This window comes from Sitophilus oryzae, unplaced genomic scaffold (assembly GCF_002938485.1).
Source record: "Sitophilus oryzae breed Bouriz unplaced genomic scaffold, Soryzae_2.0 scaffold_360_pilon_pilon, whole genome shotgun sequence".
NCBI classification, from domain to species: domain Eukaryota; kingdom Metazoa; phylum Arthropoda; class Insecta; order Coleoptera; family Curculionidae; genus Sitophilus; species Sitophilus oryzae.
The window spans coordinates 257,219-281,285 of NW_022146930.1; the positions used below are offsets into that span (position 1 = coordinate 257,219).

The window sequence follows — 24,067 nt, forward strand, 5'->3', positions numbered from 1 at the left end:
TTTATGGTTGAAATATGGCAACCTAGGCCCGCTCGTCGACAGACGACGCGACGGAACGAGTAAAACCATAGACTTAAAATAAAATATAGACTGAGCATCTCATTCATAAATAGCTGGAACATGCGGTCAGACACTGTCTTGTTATTGTTGTGTTATTGTTTTAGGTTATAACGAGTGCGACACGAGCGATAGATAGGTTGTCTCTGTCGTAACGGTCGTTCCCTGACGACTCTGCCGAGAAACACAACACAAACTTTCGTTTCTCAAGTACACCTGAACTCTCCGTATCATAGCCGGGTAATTTTTTTATTTTAATGAAGCTATAATTAAATTAAAAATATATCGTATTTAAACTTTTTTATATTTTATTAAGATTTAGGACAGGTTTTTTAAATATAAGTTTAGAAAAAACAATTTAGAGTCCAAAAAGGATAAAAATAATAAAATACACGTTATAGAAGAAATTTTATAATTGAAATTAGGTAATTTTTGAAATTAATAATAAATTATTAATTTTAGTCAAACATTTACAACCCCTAATATTAATCAAAACAGGATCTATTCCACAGATATAATAGAATCGGCGACAGGGAGAGAAAAAAAAATATGATTGTTGTAATTTTGTTTCTGGTTAAGTGATGTCTTATTATGTAAATTAGAGAAAACATAAATCTGTTCCATTAAAGCAAGGAAGGTGATAAAATAAAAACTACATTTATTTAACTCGGTACTGTCTTTATTATACCAGGTGCGTCTCAAAAGTGGCTCATCCCCCATAATTTTTTTATATTTTCAAATAAAAAAACAAGATTTAGTATGTTAGTATATGAAATAAATTAGGATTGATTGACGCATTCAATTGTTTTTGGTCACTTCCTTTTTAACCGGAAATGACTATAACTTTTAATTTTTAAACGGCACCCCGGTATATTTCTACTTTATTCGATAGAAAATGACACTCTGAATAGAATGACATATCATATGTCAACTTTTGACATTTTCGCATATGGTTTAATTGTAATTGTAACACGCGGTTCATAACGACAATTTGACTCGAAATACCAAGTGTGTGGTATCAATATATTCATAAAAAATGCTTTTTCCAAATATGCTAATGAGTCACCCTTGTTCCATTTGAAAAAATTGACATATGTATGATTAAAAATACGATTTGTACATCTTTTAACCGGCCTAGACAAGACACGAAACCTATTAGACGATCAAAACTATTTTTCCAAGGCTCCTTGATTAAAACTTAGTGGATTGAAAAAAACTGGATTGAAATTTAAAATAGGATATGTTTTTAAGCGACAATATCAAAAGTTGACATATGATATGTCATTCTATTCAGAGTGTCATTTTTGTGCCTTTAAAAATCAAAAGATGTAATCATTTCGGTGAAACAGGAAGAGACCAAAAACAATTGAATTCGTCAATAAATCCTAATTTATGTCATATACCTACTAGCATACAAATCTGTTTTTTTATCTGAAAAATTAAAAGTTATAGGGTTGAGCCACTTTTTGAGACGACCCGGTATATTAAAAATATTGTTTCATAATGTAATATCATTTTAAAATTCTTGTATGTTATTTTAGATTCTGAAGATAATTTTAGAATAAACCGGAATATTTTTAATAAAAACATTATTAATTATTAACAGGGTTATAATTATGATTTTGTTACAATGTAAGTAAGGAAATAATGTAATGTAAAAGAAAAAATTCAGATTTTACATTTTACTAAAATATTATCTAAATAAGCGCCTTTCTACAACAACGCCACTGACTGCCAATGGGTAAATTGAGAGTTGCCTACCGGTCAAAAGTCGTTTCAAGACTTAAATGGATTATTTAAGTCAAATTTCTTGCAATTTGGCACTGGCGAACCATATTTTATAGTTTTTGAACAGAAAAGTCAATAAAATAAACACTTAAGGACTACAAGCTAAGAAAAATGCGTTAATACAGCCGGGAGAGAGCGGGCAACAAAGCTTTACCGCACACGTGCGACACGTACTACAAGGTAATAAATGAATGAATAGGCTCCTCGCCTCTAATCGGTGTTGTCATATTGTAAAGAACTTATCCTTATTAAACAGTATCCGACTTATAATTTAGTAGTATAAGGACTATTTAATACATCTATGGAATATTAAAACCTACTTTATTAAACTGTAGTATTAATATATCAATATATGTGTATAACAAGAAAAAAAATATTGATAATATTAAAGACGTGACAACATAGGCTGGATGAGGAAGGCTCGGTCGACTGTACCCAGAAGTAAACATGTGTACAAAAAAGGTTGTTTGTCCGCGTTGAGATGTAAATAGTGTAGTCTATATTTTATTTTAAGTCTATGAGTAAAACCCTATAAAGTGCATGCATTCTCAATAGGCAGTGTTGCCATTGTGTTCCCCTATAAGTAACTGTCCAGTTTACAATCTGTATGTCTGATTGTTCTTTGATTTATTGAAGCACGCGCAATAAATGTGGATAGATACTCCTAGATATTAAATTTGTTAAAAAATATATATTTCTAATGGAGATAAATAAATTAATATATTCAAAATTTAAAAATAAATTTACTAGCATCATGATATTTTTAGCCACAAATTATACATTATTTACATTTTTAAAATTATCTATAATATACTTATATCTATTTAAACAGACGATTCATATACTTAAAATACAACGTTTCGTAGTCTGCCAATACCTTCCACTTCAGTTTCCAGTACATCACCACGTTTCAAAAATTCTGGAGGATTCCTTGTCGATCCCACTCCAGCAGGGGTACCTGTACATATGACGTCACCTGGCAATAACGTCATCACACTGAAAATAAAACAAAGAGTACTTAGTTTGAAGTTAGTAAAGTATGTTTTATTTAAACAAAATAACTTCCTGACATTAGAGGAAACAAAAAGTTCACTAGAATTTAAGTCACAGTCTATTTATGACCAGCCTGTAGATCTAAGATCATTTACATGCCAGTGAATATCGAACAGCTCTCTTCTGGAGCTTGAAAATGCGGTCAAATTGAGTCGCACAACACGTACCCCAGAATGGAAGGGCATATCTGAGGCGCGACTCAAAAAGTGCATAATAAACAGTTCTAGCCACTGGCAAGTTAAGCTCCTTAGAAAAGCGCCGATATGCATGTCCCATTTTAGAGAATTGTCTACAACAAACCCTAAGAATTTTACAGATTTTACGACGTCAATGGTGGTGTTGTTAAGTACAAAAGGCTGCAGCGATTTTTTATACGACAAAGCTTTAGTTTTAGAAATGTTGAGACTCAGGAGGTTCGAATCGCACCAAGATTTAATAGTGATTAAGTCATTTGATATAATCCTATGAAGTGCCGTCCTTGTCCTTGTTGCTCCAAGTGAAGCTAGTGTCGTCCGCAAAAAGACATATTTTTCCACTGATATTTATGTTAGCAATGTTGTTAATAAAAAGAAGAAACAAAATAGGGCCTAGTATTGAGCCTTGAGGTACTCCACATTCTATTGGCTTGCTAGAAGACAACGTGGTATCGACCCTCACAAGTTGACTTCTGTTGCTCAGATACGACTTAAACCATTCGACAGATGTTCCCCTGAACCCATAGTGCTGCTGTTTATTAATTAGGATCTTATGAGATACACAGTCGAACGCATTAGAAAAATCACAGAAAATCGTTACTGTAGAATGATGGTTATATAGGTTGAAGTAAACTTGATTAAGGAGGGAAAACATAGCGTCATTTGTGGACTTGTTGCTTAGAAATCCAAATTGATGTTCAGTAAGTAATTTGTACTTAAACAGAAAAGATACCAGCCTTCTTTCAAAGCAGATACTTAAGTAAATTGGATTCGATACCAAAACCTAACTTATTTTATAAACAATCCAATACCTGGAAAGGTGTTCAATAAGCTTGTCGATTTTGAAAATGAGATTTTTGGTGTTTCCGCTTTGTTTCAAGTTGCCATTCACCCAGGTTTTGATGTTGATGTCGTGTGGATTCTTGATTTCGTCTTTGGTGACAATGTAAGGGCCCAATGGACAAAAGTGATCCATGTTTTTGCATAATAGGAACTGTCCACCTAGAATATTAATATAAATTCACCGGCAAAAAAATCCACTAAAAACTAGACCCAATTTCAAAGTTGGATTTCTCGCGAACCACTCATTAGATTTTGATGATTTTTTTTTAAATTGTAAATTAATTCCTTTTTAACGGATGCTACGTCACAAATTTTTATTCCGAATTTATGTTGAGCATATACAGGGCACAACAATAAGATGAAGTTTTTTGCCCGAACATTGTAACCCCCCGTAGGGTGCAGCAGCGGTAGTAGCTATTGCTAAATTAAATCACATTGTAGCCTCATCTTTTGTGACGTGTTAAGTTAGCACAACCACTTTAAAAAAAATGTATGGAACTATGTGGAATAATTGCCGTAAATTAGCCGTAAATTTGCCGTGAAAACGAAAAATTTGCCGCTTTTCGCTAAGTATGTTAAATCGATGGTTGTACTAAGTTAATATTAAGTTAGCACAACCACCATTGGTAATTAGTGAAAGAACATAGTTAGGAATTTTATAGTATAGCAGGAATTTGCCGTTTTTTTGCCGTTCTTAGTAATTAAAAGAAATATCCTCGTACAGAAATAATAGAGCGTGCAAAATTTTGCCGCTCTATTATTTCTTCATAATGTCTACAGGGTGATTCAGGCTTCCAAAAAAGCTCTATGTTAGGTTTTTGGTTTGTGAATTTCATTTCATTTTTATATAATATGGGGGCAATGGTAACGCACATTTTGAAAATATTTTTGTCAGCATACAGGGTGATTCAAACATATTTTCGAACCAAAGTTGTATATTTTTAAATGGGATACTATATATTTTTTTAGCTCAGTGGATTTGAAACTAAATTTCTGTTTCAAAATACCCCAATTTCATGTACTATACCTAATGGTTTTTTAAATATAACCGTTTTTTAACTAAATTTATTGCTTATTTAAAGTTCTCTAAAAATTCTAAATTCGAAGAATTAAAAAAAAATTAACAGGAAGTACTGAAATAATAGTGTCTTCTCCAAAATTCGGTCTACCAGAATTTGCAATCTTGTTTGATATATACAAGGTGAGTCAAAACTAAATGTTGTATTTTCATCTACTATTTTAAATGGAACACCCTCTATTTGGTGTCATAATCGAAATAAAAGAGCGGCAATTTTTTTGATTTCACGGCTTGTTTACGGCATATTCCTGTTGTACTATAAAGTCATTATTGATACCATTTAGTCAATTTTAAGAAAAATCGCGCTAATTTAACGTTATCGATTACGTTAATTAAAAAAATACCGATTTTATAAACAAATAATAGAGCGGCAAATTTTTCGATTGCATGGTGTATTAACGGCTAATTTACGGCAATTTTTCCACCTAATTTCAGACATTTTATTCGCGTGTGTTAAGTTAGCACAACCACTTTAAAAAAATGTATGAAACTATGTGGAATAATTGCCGTAAATTAGCCGTAATTTTGCCGTGAAAACGAAAAATTTGCCGCTCTTCGCTAAGTATGTTAAATCGATGGTTGTGCTAAGTTCATATTAAGTTAGCACAACTACCATTGGAAATCAGTGAAAGAACATATATATTATAGTTATTTTATAGTACAACAGGAATATGCCGTAAACAAGCCGTGAAATCAAAAAAATTGCCGCTCTTTTATTTCTATTATGACACAAAATACAGGGTGTTCCATTTAAAATAGTAGATGAAAATACAACATTTAGTTTTGACTCACCTTGTATATATCAAACAAGATTGCAAATTCTGGAAGACCGAATTTTGAAGAAGACACTATTATTCAGTACTTCCTGTTAATTTTTTTTTAATTCTTCGAATTTAGAATTTTTAGAGAACTTTAAATAAGCAATAAATTTAATTAAAAAACGGTTATATTTCAAAAACCGTTAGGTAGAGTATATGAAATTGGGGTATTTTGAAACAGAAATTTAGTGGCAAATCCACTGAGCTAAAAAAATATATAGTATCCCATTTAAAAAGAGACAACTTTGGTTTGAAAATATGTTTGAATCACCCTGTATGCTGACAAAAATATTTTCAAAATGTGCGTTACCATTGCCCCCATATTATATAAAAAAATGAAATTAAATTCTCAAACCAAAAACCTAACATAGAGGTTTTTCGGAAGCCTGAATCACCCTGTAGATTTTATAAAGAAATAATAGAGCGGCAAATTTTTCGATTTCACGGCTTATTTACGGTATATTCCTTTTGTACTAAAAAGTTATTATTGATCCCATTTAGTGAATTTTAAGAAAAATCGCGCTAATTTAACGTTATTGTTTACGTTAATTATCGATTTTGTAAACAAATAATAGAGCGGCAAATTTTTCGTTTGCATGGTGTATTTACGGCTAATTTACGGCAATTATTCCACCTAATTTCAGACATTTTACTTAACGTTTACTGGAATGGTTGTGCTAACTTAATATATGACCTTGACGCTATTACATTTTTTGTTGCAGGGGGATAGAGAATGATCGGAGGATATTTTTTTTAATTGTATCTAAGAACGGCAAAAAACGGCAAATTCCTGCTATACTATAAAATTCCTAACTATGTTCTTTCACTGATTTCCAATGGTGGTTGTGCTAACTTAATATTAACTTAGCACAACCATCGATTTAACATACTTAGCGAAGAGCGGCAAATTTTTCGTTTTCACGGCAAATTTACGACTAATTTACGGCAATTATTCCACATGGTTTCAAAGATTTTTTTTAAAGTGGTTGTGCTAACTTAACACACGTTCTTTTGTGAGCATTTTATTTTTTTAATCATCACATTATCTCTTTTTGTATTGGAGATATGCTGTTTTAAAACGAACGTCTCGGAAAAATGGTTCGCAGGCAGAAAATGTTATGTGTAAATAATCAAGGCGACATAGGCGAAAACGGATTTTTGAGTATTTGCCATATGACAAAATCGGTTGTCGAATTAAAAAATGATATCTGTAATCATTGCCTGGAAACTTATATGGTGAAATTTTGATAAAATAATTTAGTACACACTAAAAACACGGTATGTCGCTAGTGATAGGAAAAATAATTTTTAGAGTTTACTAGTTTATTTGGTTGCCTGTGATATACATATACAGGGTGTTTCCTAATTAATCTAAAAAATAAAAAATCGTTAGAAAACGAATTAAGGCGGGCTCTTAATAAGTATATTTATTTTTTCTCGACAACCGTTTGATGAACAAGAAAACTCAAAAGATCAATTTTATTGTTGAAAAAAGGATGGCCAGTCAAGAAAAAAAATATATTTTCTTTAAAAAAGCAGTGGTGTACCATTTATGTTAAGCAAAATCGTTTTTTTTAATTTTTAACACCCTGTAGATCAGAAAGGAAGTACTTTAGACCCAATGGTTATATAAAAATTGTTTTAAGAACACATGAGGAATCACACCATAATTTTTTAGACTAATTCGAAAATACCCTGTATATTGTCAACTTGACAATGACTGCTGATAAATCAAAAAATACCTTTTCAGTGAAAAAGCCTGATTTTCGCAGGAAAAATTTTTGATTTTTATTGAATTTGGGCCTGCGTTTGCAAATACTCGTTTGTTTTTTAATTTTCTATCTATCTAAATTTTAAATATCATAGTCAGAAATAGTTTTATTATTTATTAACTGTTAAAATGGTGTTTTCTTGTTGTGTTGCATCTTGCAAAGAAACTAACAAAACTGCAAAAATGTACGTGTTTCCAAAATACGATAAGGTATGTATCTTAGATAAAAGAAAAATATATGGTATGTATTCGTTGTTTGATTTTTTTTCGTTCGCTTTAAAATGTATAAATCTCGGTCTATTCATTAGACAGCCAGTCGACTTTTATTTACATGAAACGACGATCGATCATTTACATGAAACTCTGTAAAATAAATAAAAAAATAAATTGTAAAATATATATATTCTTATGTTTTATTAAAGTTACTCTGATATACTAATATATCAGTGTAACTTTAAAAATAAATCCTTTGAATTCAAATATAAACATGAAAAACATTTACAGCAGAAAAGGCGAAGGCGCTGGGTTAAACGTAGTCTCCACTAAAGACACGGAGTGGCGCTTTGACCCAAAATTTTACTATTAAGTTTCATATCTATCTTAATAGTAGATTATTTTCTTTTATCTATGTCTGTAATGGATGTTGCTCGTATTGTGGCTTTAATTGAGGATGGCCGAAGTCAACGTTATGTCACCGATACCCTGGGTATATTTTGAACAACAGTCCAGGATGCCTGGAATCTTAAAATTTCTTTACCTTTTTTTAATTTCATGTTTTAGTTAGTTTTCAGGTTAAATTTACCTACGTTTTGATGTTTGATTTGTTTTTAAAACTTTTTTCGAGGCGTTTGTTTTAAAGCAGCGTATCTCCAATACAAACAGAGATAATGTCGTGATTAAAAATACAAAATGCTCACAAAAGATCAGGCTACAATGTGATTTGATTTAGCAATAGCTACTGCAGCTGCTACAAAATTTGGGCAAAAAACTTCGTCTTATTATTGTGCCCTGTATCCTGTATATGCTCAAAATAAATTCGGAATGAAAATTGCTGACGCAGCATCCGTTAAGAAGGAATTAATTTACAATTTAAAAAAAAATCATCAAAATCTAATGAGTGGTTTGCGAGAAATCCAACTTTGAAATTGGGACTAGTTTTTAGTAGCCGTTTTTTTTGCCGGTGAGTGTAGAATCGGTTATTAATATCGGTTAATGGAAAATAGGGCTCGCCATTATCTCTTTCCTATTGAAAATTATTGAATAGAGACCAGTCAAGTCTGATTTGGTCTTTATATTAAATATAAGCAATGATGCAATGATTATTTACCATTTCTGGTCATCCAGTCTTTGGCAGTAAGATCCTGAGTGGCTGAGTATCCAAATATATAGTCAAAAGCATCAGCTGCTTTGATATTTCTTGTAACTCTACCCATAATTACCACTAATTCAACTTCCCAATCCACAGCCTTAAAACAATAGAATTATAGAAAATAATATCACAGATTATACAGATTATAAACTTTATTTTTTCCTTATTGTTTTTCGTGGTTCCAATTTTCGGAATCGGGCACTAGTTAGGTTACTAGTTTGCGCACATAGCACGCCCACTTATGACCTCTAAAATTGTGCACAGCGCCTGACCGGCACAGTTATTAGAGAGATATCGGAAAACCGAATAGCGTCATGCAGTATTTACGCGTACCTTATCATGGTTACGATATGCGCGAGTCAATTTTTAATGCAACACCCGCTAATAACGTTACCGCCTGACGTAATTTGCGGATCAATTACACCAAGCGCTATTTCTAAATAACGCTTAAAAATTGCTTAAATGGGCATGTGCGGGTATTTGACAACCGGGGCCGGCCGGCGAGATCTTTTATTTTAGGTTATGTGAATTGTTTTGAATTATTGCTTTAGTTTTATTAGATAATTTGATGTTTAAGTAGCTGGGATTAGTTTTAATTAAATAAATATGGCCCAAAATATGGATTCCACCTCTTCCAATATTAAAGAACCTATAAAGAGGCTTAGGTTTACAGCAGATGACGACTTAGCCCTTCTAAGAGAATTTGTTGCTTGTTGCCCTAAACCCACTGGAAGACGTTGAACAATAAAGCACTGGAAATAAGCACTTTAGCCCTTTAGTTTTAAAATACCTAGTAAACAAAACAATTTCAAAGTTTTAAATTCAAAGTTAGGTTAAGTTTAAATAGCGGACGCGACGCGAACAGAATTCTTTCCGATCCGATAACTATAAATGAAGAGAGTTAATACCACCTCACGTAAAGGAAATAACACCTGGCCTTATTAACGTCCATGCACGCTATTCGGTTTAGCGATATCTCTCTATTACGCTGTTTATTGTCATTTTACGCCAGTTTATTTTTGCGCACAGGAAATTTTACTCGTTTGCACATCGTCATAAAAAACAATTTTCGTACCACGAATTAGGGATAAGATTTTTATCAAAAAACATTTAAATAAACAGCAATATATTTTTTACGTCGATTTGACGAGTGCGTCACAGCAAATCGCTCCGCCCACTTATTTTATTAGCTACTTACAAATTTGTTGAATTTTTATTGATGGGACGCGTCGTCTATTTTTTTACGAAAAACATCGAGAGAATATCGTTTCCCCTCTCACGGATACCCCGTAGCTACAGAACGGACAGACGTACTGTATACCTAATCTGTGATAATATTTACATCAAGTTAATTACATAATACTTCAATATTACCTGACTACAAGAAGGATGTTGGATTTTATCAAAAGGCCCGATGATAGTTGAGGCAAATTTGCTAAAAACTATTGGTTCTTTCGGGTAAGGTATCTTATTTTCTTCGCAGTAATCGGTATAATTCAGACCTATACCAAGAATTTTGTCTGGTTTCTTGATCGGAGGCATCAAATGAACTTTATTCAATGGATATGACTGATTACGTGGATCCAAGGCTATTCTACAATAATTAAAGAAAATGTATTGACTGTATTTTATAATATCGTTTATTGAAGAGAGGAAAGCTTATACTTACTCCTTAAGTTTTTCGAAAGCGTAGTCGTGCTCGTGAAGAAACTTAATCAAATCGTTCGGAATCCAGTTCGCGTAAGAATTTAAATCGATTACTTTCTCTCCATTCACTACTCCCAGTTTTATTTTTCCAGTGGTCATCATGAATTGAACCAGCTTCATTTTGAGCCTGGAAATGACAAAGGGGATAGAATTTGTGTAATTCAGCTGAAAATAGAACTAATTTCGAACAATACCTCTCATTTATTGAACTAGTAACTCGATTATAATCTGGAATTTGTTTGGGATCGCGAATAATTCGAATTTTGTAAAAATAATAAAATTAATTACAAAAAACATACAACAAAAATATGACAAAAAAAGTACTATACTGAGATGAACCGCCTATTTAAAAATAGACATATTTATTTAAATTGAATACATTCATTTTTAAGACACTCTGTATACATAAACAAAATTATTGATTTTTAAAAATATTATTCACAAACTAGGAAGAGGGAAACCAGGCGACGAACAGAGGTGATATTTGTTAGATAATAGCTTCTAGACTACCATTCGAGACGCATTGATTTTATTTTGGTTCTTGAGTTCTGTGACGAAGAATGTTATTAAAGGTAAAGTAAATGTTTTCTCATTATTTAACTAATGTTAACTAAATCATATTATTTTGTTTTCTTGTTGTAATTCTGTTCTAAAGCTTTTTCATTATTCATTTGATCTGACAAAGACAATATATATAACATGTGTATGCATTTAATGGAATCTATTTATGCTGTAAATAATTTCAGTTTAAAAGTAATCTAAATAAAATCGTTTACTGTTCCTTCGAGCCGATGTTTGTGGTTTGTGAGAATAAGAGCCTTGTAGGGTGTACTAACAATTTTCGACCTTGCATGGGCGAATATCTTAGCTCGCAAAAGGGCAAACAAAAACAATAAATAAAATAATTCATAGAATAACTTAAAATTTATTAAATTATAAAATATTGGCGCCAAACCTTCAACTTTAGCGTCGATTCCGCAACAAGGGACTTCGTACCTACGGGTGGGGACCCGTTAAACTAACAAAAACCTCTTCAGTTTTGAACGATATAAATGTGGCATGTTTTGAATGTATTAAACTATAAACCTAGGTATGAGGACAGTTTCTATATTATTATTTCTCTTTTATTAAAGTTCAGGACAGCATAGTTAGATTCTCTGGAATAGTGATCATGGTTTTCTCTGCCGTGCTCTTTTACATGTGAATTCCAGGCAGAGTACGGCACTCCATTCATTTCATTTAATAAAATAAGTAGGGCTATTTACAAATTTAGCGTTTTATTTACATAACCTATTCTCCTCAAATTTCCCAAAATATTGCTTTGTCGAGGCGCATTCGAGGTAATCACAATAAATATATATTTAACACAACGTAGGTTCCTTTCTTTCATTTAAATTTCTCTTATACAGTTGGCCAAAATATTACCTCTTCAACTTTGTTGACGAATTTGGGTTGTTACACTACAATACAGATGTTGCATGGTAAATTATAATGAAAGAAGCGATAGCCTCTAAAGGAAAAATAAAAGGCTTTTTTGATACAATGCATCTGTAGATGTTAGTAAAGAATGGCAATCGCTTTTTTGATTTTAAGGAACATAACATAAATAAACATAACGTACGTAAAAATTAAAAATAATCATACAGAAAGTTTGGGGCTTTTTGGTTTTACCTTATTAAGTAATTGTTATTAGGTAGTAATTATTAATTTTGAAGTTTAACTTGATATAATGTCACTTTAACAGAACGTCAACGGTTTTTGTAGACTTATCTGTTTTAAAAAACTAAAGTGTTCTCGAATAGTTGAATTTAAATATTTGAAATAGTTTTTTTCTTTATTCTTTGTATTTTTTTTGTTTACGACGACGGAAAGAGATAAACTTTCCGGAACGTTAAGCATTTTTTTTTCATTAGGCAAATTTGTATATCTGTAAACCTAATTTCTGACAAGTAGTTTCCGTTTGGGATTAACGCAGAAGTGATTACAAAAAAATAACTATTTTATTTTGTAGATTTTCTTGCAATGGCGAAATACCCATATAGGATTTTTTGGAGAGATGAATCCGCCACATAGGTATAGACATTTTTCTAAAAATATATGTTGCCATACAGGGTGTCCCAAAAAAGTTACCTATTATAAAGTTTCAAGGTTTTTTAAATTGCACCCCCTATTTTTCTGTACATAATTGGATTTATTTTTATGCATTATTTTTATCTGAAGCACTATACGGTGTTGCCATTCTATTTCTTATTTACTAAAACTTTGGTTAAAAACACTATATCAGTAAAGGGGTTAAAAACTGTGGAGTGAATATTATATAACTTTATTAATACTTACCTATATTTTTCTAAACCAAGGATAACAAAATAAAACCACTACGGTAAATTTACATTATTTTATACAGGGTATTTTTATATCGGTGCCAAAATTACAATATTTAGAATGCTACATATATCTCTATTTTTTCTATATTACTTTTCGTTTAAATGTAGAATTAAAAAGTGGGCATTTTTTTTATATTTAAAGTGTTCTTATTTTTTTAGCGTTTTTACATATATTCGCTGTATTATATTACATACATACCGGATGTTGCATCGTCGGACGGGACATAGGAAATCCCATGTAAATTTTAATGGGGTCAATTATTGGCTTCCCTAGTTATTTTAGAGAATAATTCTATTTAGGTTTATTGAAGAGCACTAAAACCCACATTCAAAAGAATAACTTTAGATATTTTTGATTAGCTCGTTTACGAGTTATCGCCGATTTCTTTTTTAAATATTTCTCCTTTCTTATTGCCCTGTATTTACTTATGAGCACCAGTCAAGGTAAAAGATAACTGTCAAATGAAGTTGTCATTTCAGAAATTTACCTATTTAGTGCTTTATTATTATTGAAAACTCTTTCCTACATCGGAAATCTTAAAGATGTATTTATAAATACAAATTAATACAAATTAAAGTAAAATAAAGTAATCATTTACAAGGTTAATTATAGTATTATTACAATATTCAATAACTTATTAATTTAGGTACTATTAAATTGTTAGAACTTTAGGATTTAAGATGTTCAAATATTCCTCCATCGACTGCTAGACAATAACCCAGGCGATCATATAATTCTCTTCTTACATTCGCTAGTTGGTAAACTGAAATTCTATTGCATTCGACAGAAATAGCATTTTTTACCTCGTCTAGATTTGCCCAAACATTTACTTTCTGTGGATATTGCGTTCTTGTTTCGACAAATCTGTGTTGGTTTTCTTTGTTCCAATATCGATAATTTTGAACATTGGGTTCATTATTTAAGGTAAACGTGCATTCGTCAGTGAAACATATGTTTTTTAAAAATTCCCTATCCGTGTTTGCTCTTTCCATCATATCAAAACAAAACGCCTGCCGCCGTATTTCGTCCCCATCTCGTGGCTCTTGGTGCTTTTCATATTTCAAGGAATAGTATTTATGTCGTTTCAAAATTCGAAACGCTGTAGTGTAATCTATTCCTATTTCATCCTCAAGTTTTCTTGTGCTGATCTTTCCATCGTTCTCTTCCACGCACAATAAAACTTCCAAGTCGGTATCATTTCTTGCATCTTCTCTTTGTTCCTGCCTTGCTTCACATCTGCAGTTATTTATTAGGGTACCTTTGGTCTCAAATCTCTGGATATTCCTTGCGATTATAGATTTTCCAGGTATCGGTCTATTCGGATACAGAGCAGCAAACATGTCCGACACCTTTTAAATAGAATTATTATTCTCTAAAATAATTAGGGAAGCCAATAATTGACCCCATTAAAATTTACATGGGATTTCCTATGTCCCGCTCGACGATGCAACACCCCGTATAATATGAAATTTTTAAGAGGAATACAATTACACACGGAAGAAACAAGAGAAACAGTGCATCTACCAGCTACCTTGTGAATGTGGTTAGTCGTATATAGAATAAATTGAGTTTAATAATAGTTTTATAATAGACGAAAATTTAAGTTGTCATACACATAGAATGCTCTATTCGCTCATTTATGTAATTTCTTTCTTTATATATATATATATATATATATATATATATATATATATATATATATATATATATATATATATATATATATATATATATATATATATATTTTAAAGATGTAGATATATTTTTAGGAGCGAATATAAAAGCCAATGTTGCCTCATTTCAATATTAGGGTTAAATTTCAAGTTAAATCTACCAACTCAGCCACACAAAAGAATAAAAAATGAGCTAAAAGTCATTAATTCTACGCTTTTCACACATTTGATCTGAATAAAGGTACAGTAGAAGTTTCTTTAGGTAAATCTAAAAATGTCCTTAAGCTTTTAGAAAAGCTTTTATATATAAATTAGTTACATTTTATGTTTAAAAAAAGGCAAAAACAGTAATTATGGTATTTAATACAAACTTACAAACAGTAAGTTTAATACAAAACAGTAATTATGGTATTTAACCAAACGACTTATACAGGGTGAGTTAATAAGTGCAAATATTTTAGGGGTAGTATATTTCGATCCCAGAAACATGAATATGAGGTTTTTTTCTCGAATTTTTTTTTTGGAAAATTCGGATTTTTTTTTAAATTTTCAATTTTTTTTAGTTTGTAATTAAAAACCATAATTTCTTTGATAATATGGCAACATAGGTAGCAGATTAAATTTACAATAAAGAAAACCCAGAATAGATCCAGTGTTTCTCAAAATTTTAGCAAAAAAATAATATTCAAAGTAAAATAACTCGGATATTTTGGATTTATTTGAAGAACGGTAAAGAGAAAATATGTTTCTTTTATTGAGGTCTACCAGCCCTGAAAATATTCGCACTTATTTGAGACTCACCCTGTATAATCAGAAAAATGCTAACTTATTTCTTAAAAAAGTTTATTCTTACTATTTGTTGGCTTATGAATCAAAATTTCATAACAAGATTGTGATTTGACTTTCCGAATTAAATTTGACAACACTACAGTTGTTTATTTACAAGTAAAGGTTTCGGAATTCTAGCTTTGTTTACATTTTTAAGTTTAATTTTGAGTAAACTTTAATAAAATAATAACTTTTTTAAAGTTTTTCTTTTCAATTATACAAAATTTGAGAATCTCTTATTAAAATATGTTTGAAAATAATTCGGTAATAAAAAATTTTAAATTTAAACTAATCTTCTAAATTCATCTATGAAAGTTATGCGTTCTAAAGTTACCAGTGTCTCTCGAGGATAGAAAGCCAGACTTTATATGGTAATTTTTAAATTATAGAAGTTGGTTGGGTACGGCTACGAAACCATAATAATTTTTGAAATATTTTAGTTTTATTAAACTTTTTTAAAAACATTTTCTTTTGTACTCATACAACTCATAATAATATGCTATAGGAATACGCCTGAAGGTTACATGAAAGTCAAAAACCATATTTTTTAAATATATTATATAATTCGTATTTAGTAGAAAATTAGTAGTTAGTAAAAACCTTAAGACTTACCTATTAATCTCACTACTTAGGGCGCAAAACACTGTACACACTAATATTCACAATTCAACTTAAAGTTAGCAAATCACATAAATTCTGCCCGGGAGAATAACAAATTTCTCTATCTTATCCCTGAACTAAGCAAGCAGATCAATTTTTAATTATTTACTGGTAATTATAACCTAAAGAGAAATCGTTGATCTTTGACACAGCAGATAGATCCCGAGCTAATCGTTCTTAATATAAATAAAACAATAATGAGTACATAATTACACAAACTATCTAAGAAGATGTTGTTTGTCAACTGTATCAATATAATATAACCATGTGATGATAACTGATAATCTACTGTTGTATCTGAACATTTTCATGACAGAAATTTATGAATTTATTACCTTTAACTTGTAGTTTAGGTTATTAGAAGCTATTTACCAAAATGCAGCAATATAATATTAGATTATTCTATTACTATGTTGTTTTTATAATCGATTTTATATTTGCATATATGTGTGTTACGCCTATAATGAATACTTTTCTAATTTCAAAACTAACCGACAACTGTTTAAAAAAAGAGATAAGTACAAAATAAGAAATAAAAACTGAAAAACAACTAGAAAAAAGAAGTGTTAAAGCTCGAAAACAATCTGAAAAAACTCGAGCAAACTCACACTCACTTAATATTTTATTCAACCGGCTTTTGTGTCTTTCTTTAGGGCAAAGTGTACCTTTTATTCGGGCCAGAGCTTTTCATTGAAATTTAACGAAAAAAAAAAATACAAAATCTAACCTTTGACCGTGTTTTTCATAATTTTTTTCTTGGAGTTTATTATTCATACACCATCCCACGCGATAATTTTACGGTTTAATGTTTTTAATTAATTTTAAAGAAAAATTTCTTGAGGCAATATAAACGTTGTTGAGAGCAGTACCCATGTTTTTTTTGTATAGAAAACAAAGAAGCTTTATCAAAAAAACTAAGCGCTGCCTGTTTTGCGCTAAGATCAGTTTCTAAGGAACTTATCTTATCAATCTTTAGAATAGCCTATTATACCCTTTTTGAGTCACATCTTCGTTATGCCCTTCCCTTCTGGGGTACTTGCTGCGCAACAAAATTTGATCGTATTTTCAAACTTCAAAAAAGAACAGTTTGATATTTATTGGGACTGTACAGGGTGGGTCAAATTCGACGCTTTTAAATGGAAACACCCTTTTCTATAGGAGATAGACGAAAACTAATATCGGTGTCTGGAGCTCAATTTTCATCAAAAACATGATGGTGAAAACCGCACATCAATATCTGTTACCGTTTCGAAGTTACGGGGTGTTTTTCAAAAATGTGCATTTTTAACAAATCGCTGGAACTTTTTTGTATGGAAAATTTTGTATTTCTACGAAAACATTTCCAAAGCACCTTTTTACGTAGAATTTAATGGTTTAAGTATAATTTTTTTAAAATTAATAATTTAAGAGTTATCAACAGAAAATTTGATTTTTTATTTGAGACACTCTCTATATTTTTAATTAACTGAAAAGAATTTAAAATTACCTTTCCAGAAATATAGCACACTTAATATTTTGTTATAATCCCCTTCGATATACAGAATTTTTAAGTTTGCCACCTTTAACTAGTAGGCTTTGGACCCCTTATTGATGATATGTCCTTAATGGAACTCGAAAACATATTTTTCCAGCAAGACGACGCACCGCCTCTGAATGCTGCAGTTATCAGCAAATGTTTGCAGCCAATTTCAAGAATAATTGAATAGCTAACCAAGATCCCAGCCGTAGGCCGTTGGGGCCGCTTGATTTAGTGCCCACGTATCTAATCCTATGGATATATTTGCGGAAGAATAAAGGTTCCTTATTCTTCCGTATAATCTAGACAATAATTAGAAATACTTAGCAGTTATGAGAGGGTATCACACCCCTACTGTGTTAATGAATTCCGCGAGAAATGTCCAAAAACTGCCCCGTCTGTCCATAACAGAAGACGGTTGATATGTCGAACACCTGTAGCAAAATCTCATGTCTTGGTTTGCTATTTATTTTTATTGTTATTAGATATAGTTTAAATGTGTTGATGTTGGTTAAATATATTTTAAATTGTTATAAAATTCTGCATCTCTCATAGCAAATATTATTTTCGTTTTAATTGATGCTCACAGCTAGAATTTTTTTGCATTACAGCTGGTGCCGTTCAAAGCCTACTTATTTAAAGCGGGCAAATTTTTATATACTCTATATCTCGAAGAGGAATCGAGTAAAATATTAAGTGTGTTATATTTTTGGAAAGGTAATTTTAAATTCTTTTAAATAAATTAAAAATATACAGGGTGTCCCATATAAAAAATCAAATTTTCTGTCGATAATTCTTAAATTATTAATTTTAAAAAAATTATACTTAAACCATTAAATTCTACGTAAAAAGATGCTTTGGAAATGTTTTCATAACAAATGTTTTTTTTTTGTTAAAAATGCATATTTTTGTGAAAAACACCGAAACGGTAACAGATATCGACATGCAGTTCAAAGACCATTATGTTTTTGACAAAAAATGAGCTCTAGACACCGATATTAGTTTTTCTCTATCCCCTATAGAAAAGGGTGTTTCCATTTAAAAGCGTCGAATTTGACCCACCCTGTACAATAAAGTACAATAAATTTATTATCTGTATTTTCATCGATTTTTTCTTAATTTTTTAGCTTTGCATTTTCCTTTGTCTCTTTGTTCTTAAAAAACATTTGCTTATTATTATTTTGTTATACAGGGTGAGTCTTAAATAAGTGCAAATATTTTTAGGAGTAGTATATGTCGACCTCAGAAACACGATTATGAGTGTTTTGCTGAAAAAAAAAATTTTGGTGAAAATTTCACACCTCTACTTTTCAACCAATAACATGCTTTAATGTTGACTAGTTACCATGGCAACTGAAAAAATTTCCGGAAATTTTTTCGAGGCGCCACGAAACTTTAGTGGAAATTTTTTGACAGTTGAAAAGGTAAACATAAGATCTACAATCATAATGTGAATGAACTACAATGTCTATATATTGAAATATTACCCATTTGAGTTTTAGCATTTGATGTAACTAAGGTTGGAAATATTTTTTATTTAAGGAAATATGTTAGATATACCTACATATGAATTTCTTCGAAATTGCCATGTTCTAAAAAATATAGTTCTGCCGCCTTTATTTAACTAAAGCTGGTATTTTTCTATTTAACGAAATATGATGGATATACACCTGATTTTGATTTTCGGGTGTTATCTGGTTTTATATTTTCAATTTCTTCTTTAATGACTTGTTGGTTTACTTTCCGACATCGCGACATTTCGCTATACACTTCTTACTCTACGTACAGACGTTTTAAAACTAGTAATAGCTTAATGACAGAATCGCAAACAAAAATGACAAAACACATAATATGTCAAAAACATCAATACCTTGGCCAACTTAACAAATTGAAATTATTTTAAAATGTCATGTTGGATTAATATTTTTTTTTTCAAATTTAGGTGTGAAATTTTCTTACCGAATACCACGCAAGCTTAAATTATTCCTGGAAATTTTCTTTCGGGCACGAATATTTTAGGAAAATTATGAAAAATTAATTTTCAAAATATTCGTGCTCTCAAAAAAATTTCCGAAAATAATTTAAGCTCTTGTGATATTATAAGTGAAAATTTGGTATTTTTTGAAAAAAAATTTGGAAATTTTTTTAGTTTTTAATTAAAAAACGTACTTTGTTGATAATATGGCAACATAGGTAGTAGATTAAATTTACAAGAAAGAAAATCCAGAAAAGATCTAGTGTTTCTCAAAATTTTAGCAACAAAAATAATTTTCTTTGAAAATTTTCAAGTAAAATAACTCGGATATTTTGGATTTATTTGAAAAACGGTAAAGAGAAAAAATGTTTATTTTATCGAGATCTATCAGCCCTGAAAACATTCGCACTTATTTAAGACTCGCCCTGTATAATAATAATTACTTTTGGAACGGACACTATACAATCAATTTTACTCTGAATGACAAAAGTAAATCAGTGTAAGCCAGACCTCCTATTTATCCTTAATTATACTTATCTTGATTAAAACAAATAATAGAGAACAATATCACAATGCTCTTTTTGTATTATTCAGTCTCCTAATGAATTAAAGGGTTAAAATTTTGTTGTAGAAGAACGAAGACTGATATTGTGTTCGATTTAATTAAATATAATCGGCAAAGAAAACTACTCTGTTTTGGTAATGAGAAAAGACTTGTACTAAGGATGTATTAGAATATCGATAGGTTATATATCAATTATAACAGAATCATCATCATTTTCAGCTTATTCAACCATTTTCAATTATACTGTAGCCTTCCTCATATATTTAGATACTCTCTTTCTAGTTGAGCCTATTGCTGGCTATATATCATGATCCCATCTCTCTTGGAGGAAGAACTGTTGTCAAAGGAAGATGGGAAATACCCTGTCCCCTCTACAACAGGGGTATGATGGGTTATAGACTGTGTGATGACTCACGGAAGGGGGGACAATAGATCTTTAAGGTCGCAGTGACTGACGCATTCTACATTCTACATTCTACAATTATTCATTAATTTTGTCCTTTACTCCTACGTGGAGCATAGGGCTTCAATAAACGCTCTCCTGCGGGTTCGGTTGTTGGCAATTATTGATTTGACATCTCTTCATGATCGGTTTACTGCTTCGATCTCCTTTTTAATTGTCTTTTGCCATGTGTGTCTTGGACCAGTTCTTCTACTGCCTTGTGGATTCCACTCAATCTTTACCAGCGATGTTGTTGCCGCTTTGCCTTAAAGTGTGGCCAATCCACCTCCATTTCCTAAGTTTGATCTCGTTATACACCGGCCTTTGGTTGGTCAAGCTCCATAAATCCTCGTTTCTGATAGTATTTGGCCAGAATTTTTTCTACATTACCTGGGTCCTTTTGTACCACATCCACTCTATTTTTTACGTTTTTTTTTGGTTTATTTCCAGCATATTTCGTTCCATTGAGCGCTGTGCAACCTGTTTTATAATGTCCGTTTTAAATGTCCAGGTTTCGCATGCATAGGTCATGATAGGTCTGATTTTCTTTTTTAAATAAAGATTTCATTAAATTATGATTATTTTAATTTAATTTCACAGACGGCTATTTTTTCAGACAGGTGAAAATAATATATCGATATATTTTTCAAATATCGATACTTAAATATCGATTTTTTATGTATACGCCCATCCCTAACTAAGCACAAAATAAATGAATAATTGTCGGCTGTAAGGATTTCGTTGCTTCGTTCAAAAGATTTAAAGGCCGTTGTTTCTGAAACAAGGGAAGGCAGCAATATCGTTAATATTCATTCGGAAAGCCAGAGGTGTTCTCGAGATGATAAGTTTTTGAGAAATAATTAAGATCCAGACGTCAGGGTCGGGTAGTCGGTCTATTAACCATTCAGACCTAATTGTGTTTTAATTTTTTATTAAACGACTGCAAAATGAGTTATGTTTAATTTTTTATAGAGACTCTTAAACTTTGGAAGAATTGAAAAATAACTGAGGGAATTAAAAAAATATTTTTTTAAAGAGTTATGATAATTTTTAAGCTGTAGAACATCTTGTAGATTGCTTTACGGATAGATTCTTCAAGGTTTTTGAGTTCCGCCTTAACTCGGTTTCCACTTGGGAAGCAGAACGGTTCTGGTTCAGTTAGTGGAGTGTTCGCTCCTTTTCTAGCTAGATCGTTTGCTTTTTCATTGCCTTCTATCCGTTGGTGATATTGTATGGGAGGTGATACTGTGGATGTATACCATGATAATAAGACCCATGATTACCTATGGAGTAGTTGCTTGGTACACAAAACTAGAGCAACGTACGGTAAGGCAGAACCTGTGACAAGTACAGATACTAGCATGTATCTGCATCACAGGTGCCATGAGGACATGTCCAACAGCAGCAATGGAGGTCATCCTGGACCTAACACCACTGCACATTGTCGTCGGTAGTTATGCCAATGCGACCAATGATTAGAATGATCATTGACGGAAACAGTACTGGGAGAATTTTCAAGTCAGTGGCTTAAACACCCTCAAAAAGAAAATTCCACTTCTCCAACTCCCAGTGGATGATATACCAAGAATTTACAACTTTGAGAAACACCTCACTGTAGTATTGAGTAATAAAAATGATTGGAAGGAAGAAACGTTTACTCAGCATTTAAAAGATCTTACCATAATGTGGTATACTGATGCTTCCAAAACCAAAGCAGGGACAGGGATAGAGGAGTATTTGGGCCGAAAACTAAATGCTCCGAATCAATGGGCACCTACCCCAGCATCCTTCAAGCAAAACGTTATCGAAAGAGCTACAGCACCAGAGCTTAGTTTAATTCTCCAGGAAACACATAATGTAACCGTTAGTCCTGACACTGTTCGCAATAGATTAAGAGAGGTCAACTTAAGAAGCAGACGCCCCTGGAGAGCACAACCCTTAACGAGAGGAAATCGAGAGGTACGACATTTGTGGGCTCAAGATCATGTTCAGTGGTCGAATGAACAATGGGCCAATGTTCTCTTCACGGATGAGTCACGCTTTGGAATTCATCCGGATTCGAGAAGGCTTAGAGTATGGAGAGAACCGGGAAATCTTATTCGGTTTGATCATGTTCAGGAAGTGCACCCTTATCAGTTATGGTCTGGGGAGGAGTCCAGTTAGGCCGAAAAGCCGATCTCGTTTTTCTTGAATGGTTTCTAACAGGAATCACATATCATGATTTAATTCTTGAGCCTGTCATGTTACCATATGCCAATGATTTTGGGAGAAGCTTCATTCTCATGCATGATAATGCACGGCCTCATACAGCCAGAGTGGTAAGTGAGTTTATCAGTGCTCATCAATTAAACATCTTACCCTGGCCGGCACAATCTCCTGACCTCAACCCCATCGAGCACGTATGGGACGCGGTCCAAAGAAGAATTTTGAGAATGGGTATGCCTCGTGAAACTCGTAGGGATCTGGTTCGGGCCGTGAATGCAGCGTGGCAGGCTGTACCTCAAGAAGAGATCGACAACCTGATGAGGAGCATGTCTCTCCATGTAGAGCTTTAATGAACAGTAGAGGAGGCCATACTCTTTATTAAGTAAAAATTATTTTATCTTTTTTTTTAATTCACAGTTTAGAATAAAAAAAAATGTGTCTAATTTTTTGAGTCCAATAAAAATCAAGGTAAATTTGAAAAATTCGGTAAATTTCGCATTTTTATTTCCAATACGTCCTGTAAACTATTTGTTTATTTTAATTTTATTATATCAGAAATGCAAATAATAAAATTACTGACGATGGCTGGATAAAATTGTAATATCCCTAGACTTTTCCGGTGTGTATGAACTTTGGTTCGGCTGATGTCGAGGATAGAGAGCTGGCCTCTGTGGAGCCGTCTTAGATTCTGTCTATTGATAAAGCTCTGAGAGTGTATGACGAGTTGTAACTCGTTATAACTCAAGAATGGGGAACACACAATAGATCTGTAAGGTCGCGGTGATTAACTCCCCTCCTAAATATTCTACATTCTACATCCCTTTGGTGATCTGGTAGCCAGAGTATCATCCAAATAAACTATCAGATATTTAATCAAACATCAATTTGTTTGATATATTTTTTAAAATTTCTTCAAAAAATATAGTGATAAACTGCCGTTCTATATATTATAAAACTTTCCTAATATTTTCGAGCAATATTTCGCAGCACGCTTAGATCATTTTTCCCGTCGGATCCATACGTACCAGGCGCACGTCTACGCACGTACGAAAATCAAATAAAATCCTCCTTTATCATAAAAGAATATTTTACACCGTATCCCTCCTTAATATTCCTACCATATCTATATATCGATTGGCA

The 24,067-nt window shown here is 31.9% G+C and overlaps 2 protein-coding genes across 5 annotated transcripts in view; one reads left to right on the forward strand and one right to left on the reverse strand.

Moving 5' to 3' along the window:
• The window catches only part of LOC115885079 (probable G-protein coupled receptor CG31760), a 204,491-nt gene that overhangs the window by 136,770 nt on the left and 43,654 nt on the right, over positions 1-24,067 (forward strand). The window lies entirely within an intron of this gene.
• LOC115885081 (fumarylacetoacetate hydrolase domain-containing protein 2-like) lies at positions 2,569-16,491 on the reverse strand. Its single transcript, XM_030903853.1, has 6 exons — positions 16,177-16,491; positions 10,641-10,805; positions 10,346-10,565; positions 8,930-9,068; positions 3,905-4,094; positions 2,569-2,841 (listed from the first exon to the last, which is right to left on the reverse strand). The coding sequence occupies exons 2-6, from the start codon at positions 10,796-10,798 to the stop codon at positions 2,691-2,693; spliced, it is 858 nt and encodes a 285-aa protein (XP_030759713.1). The 5' UTR covers positions 10,799-10,805; positions 16,177-16,491; the 3' UTR covers positions 2,569-2,690.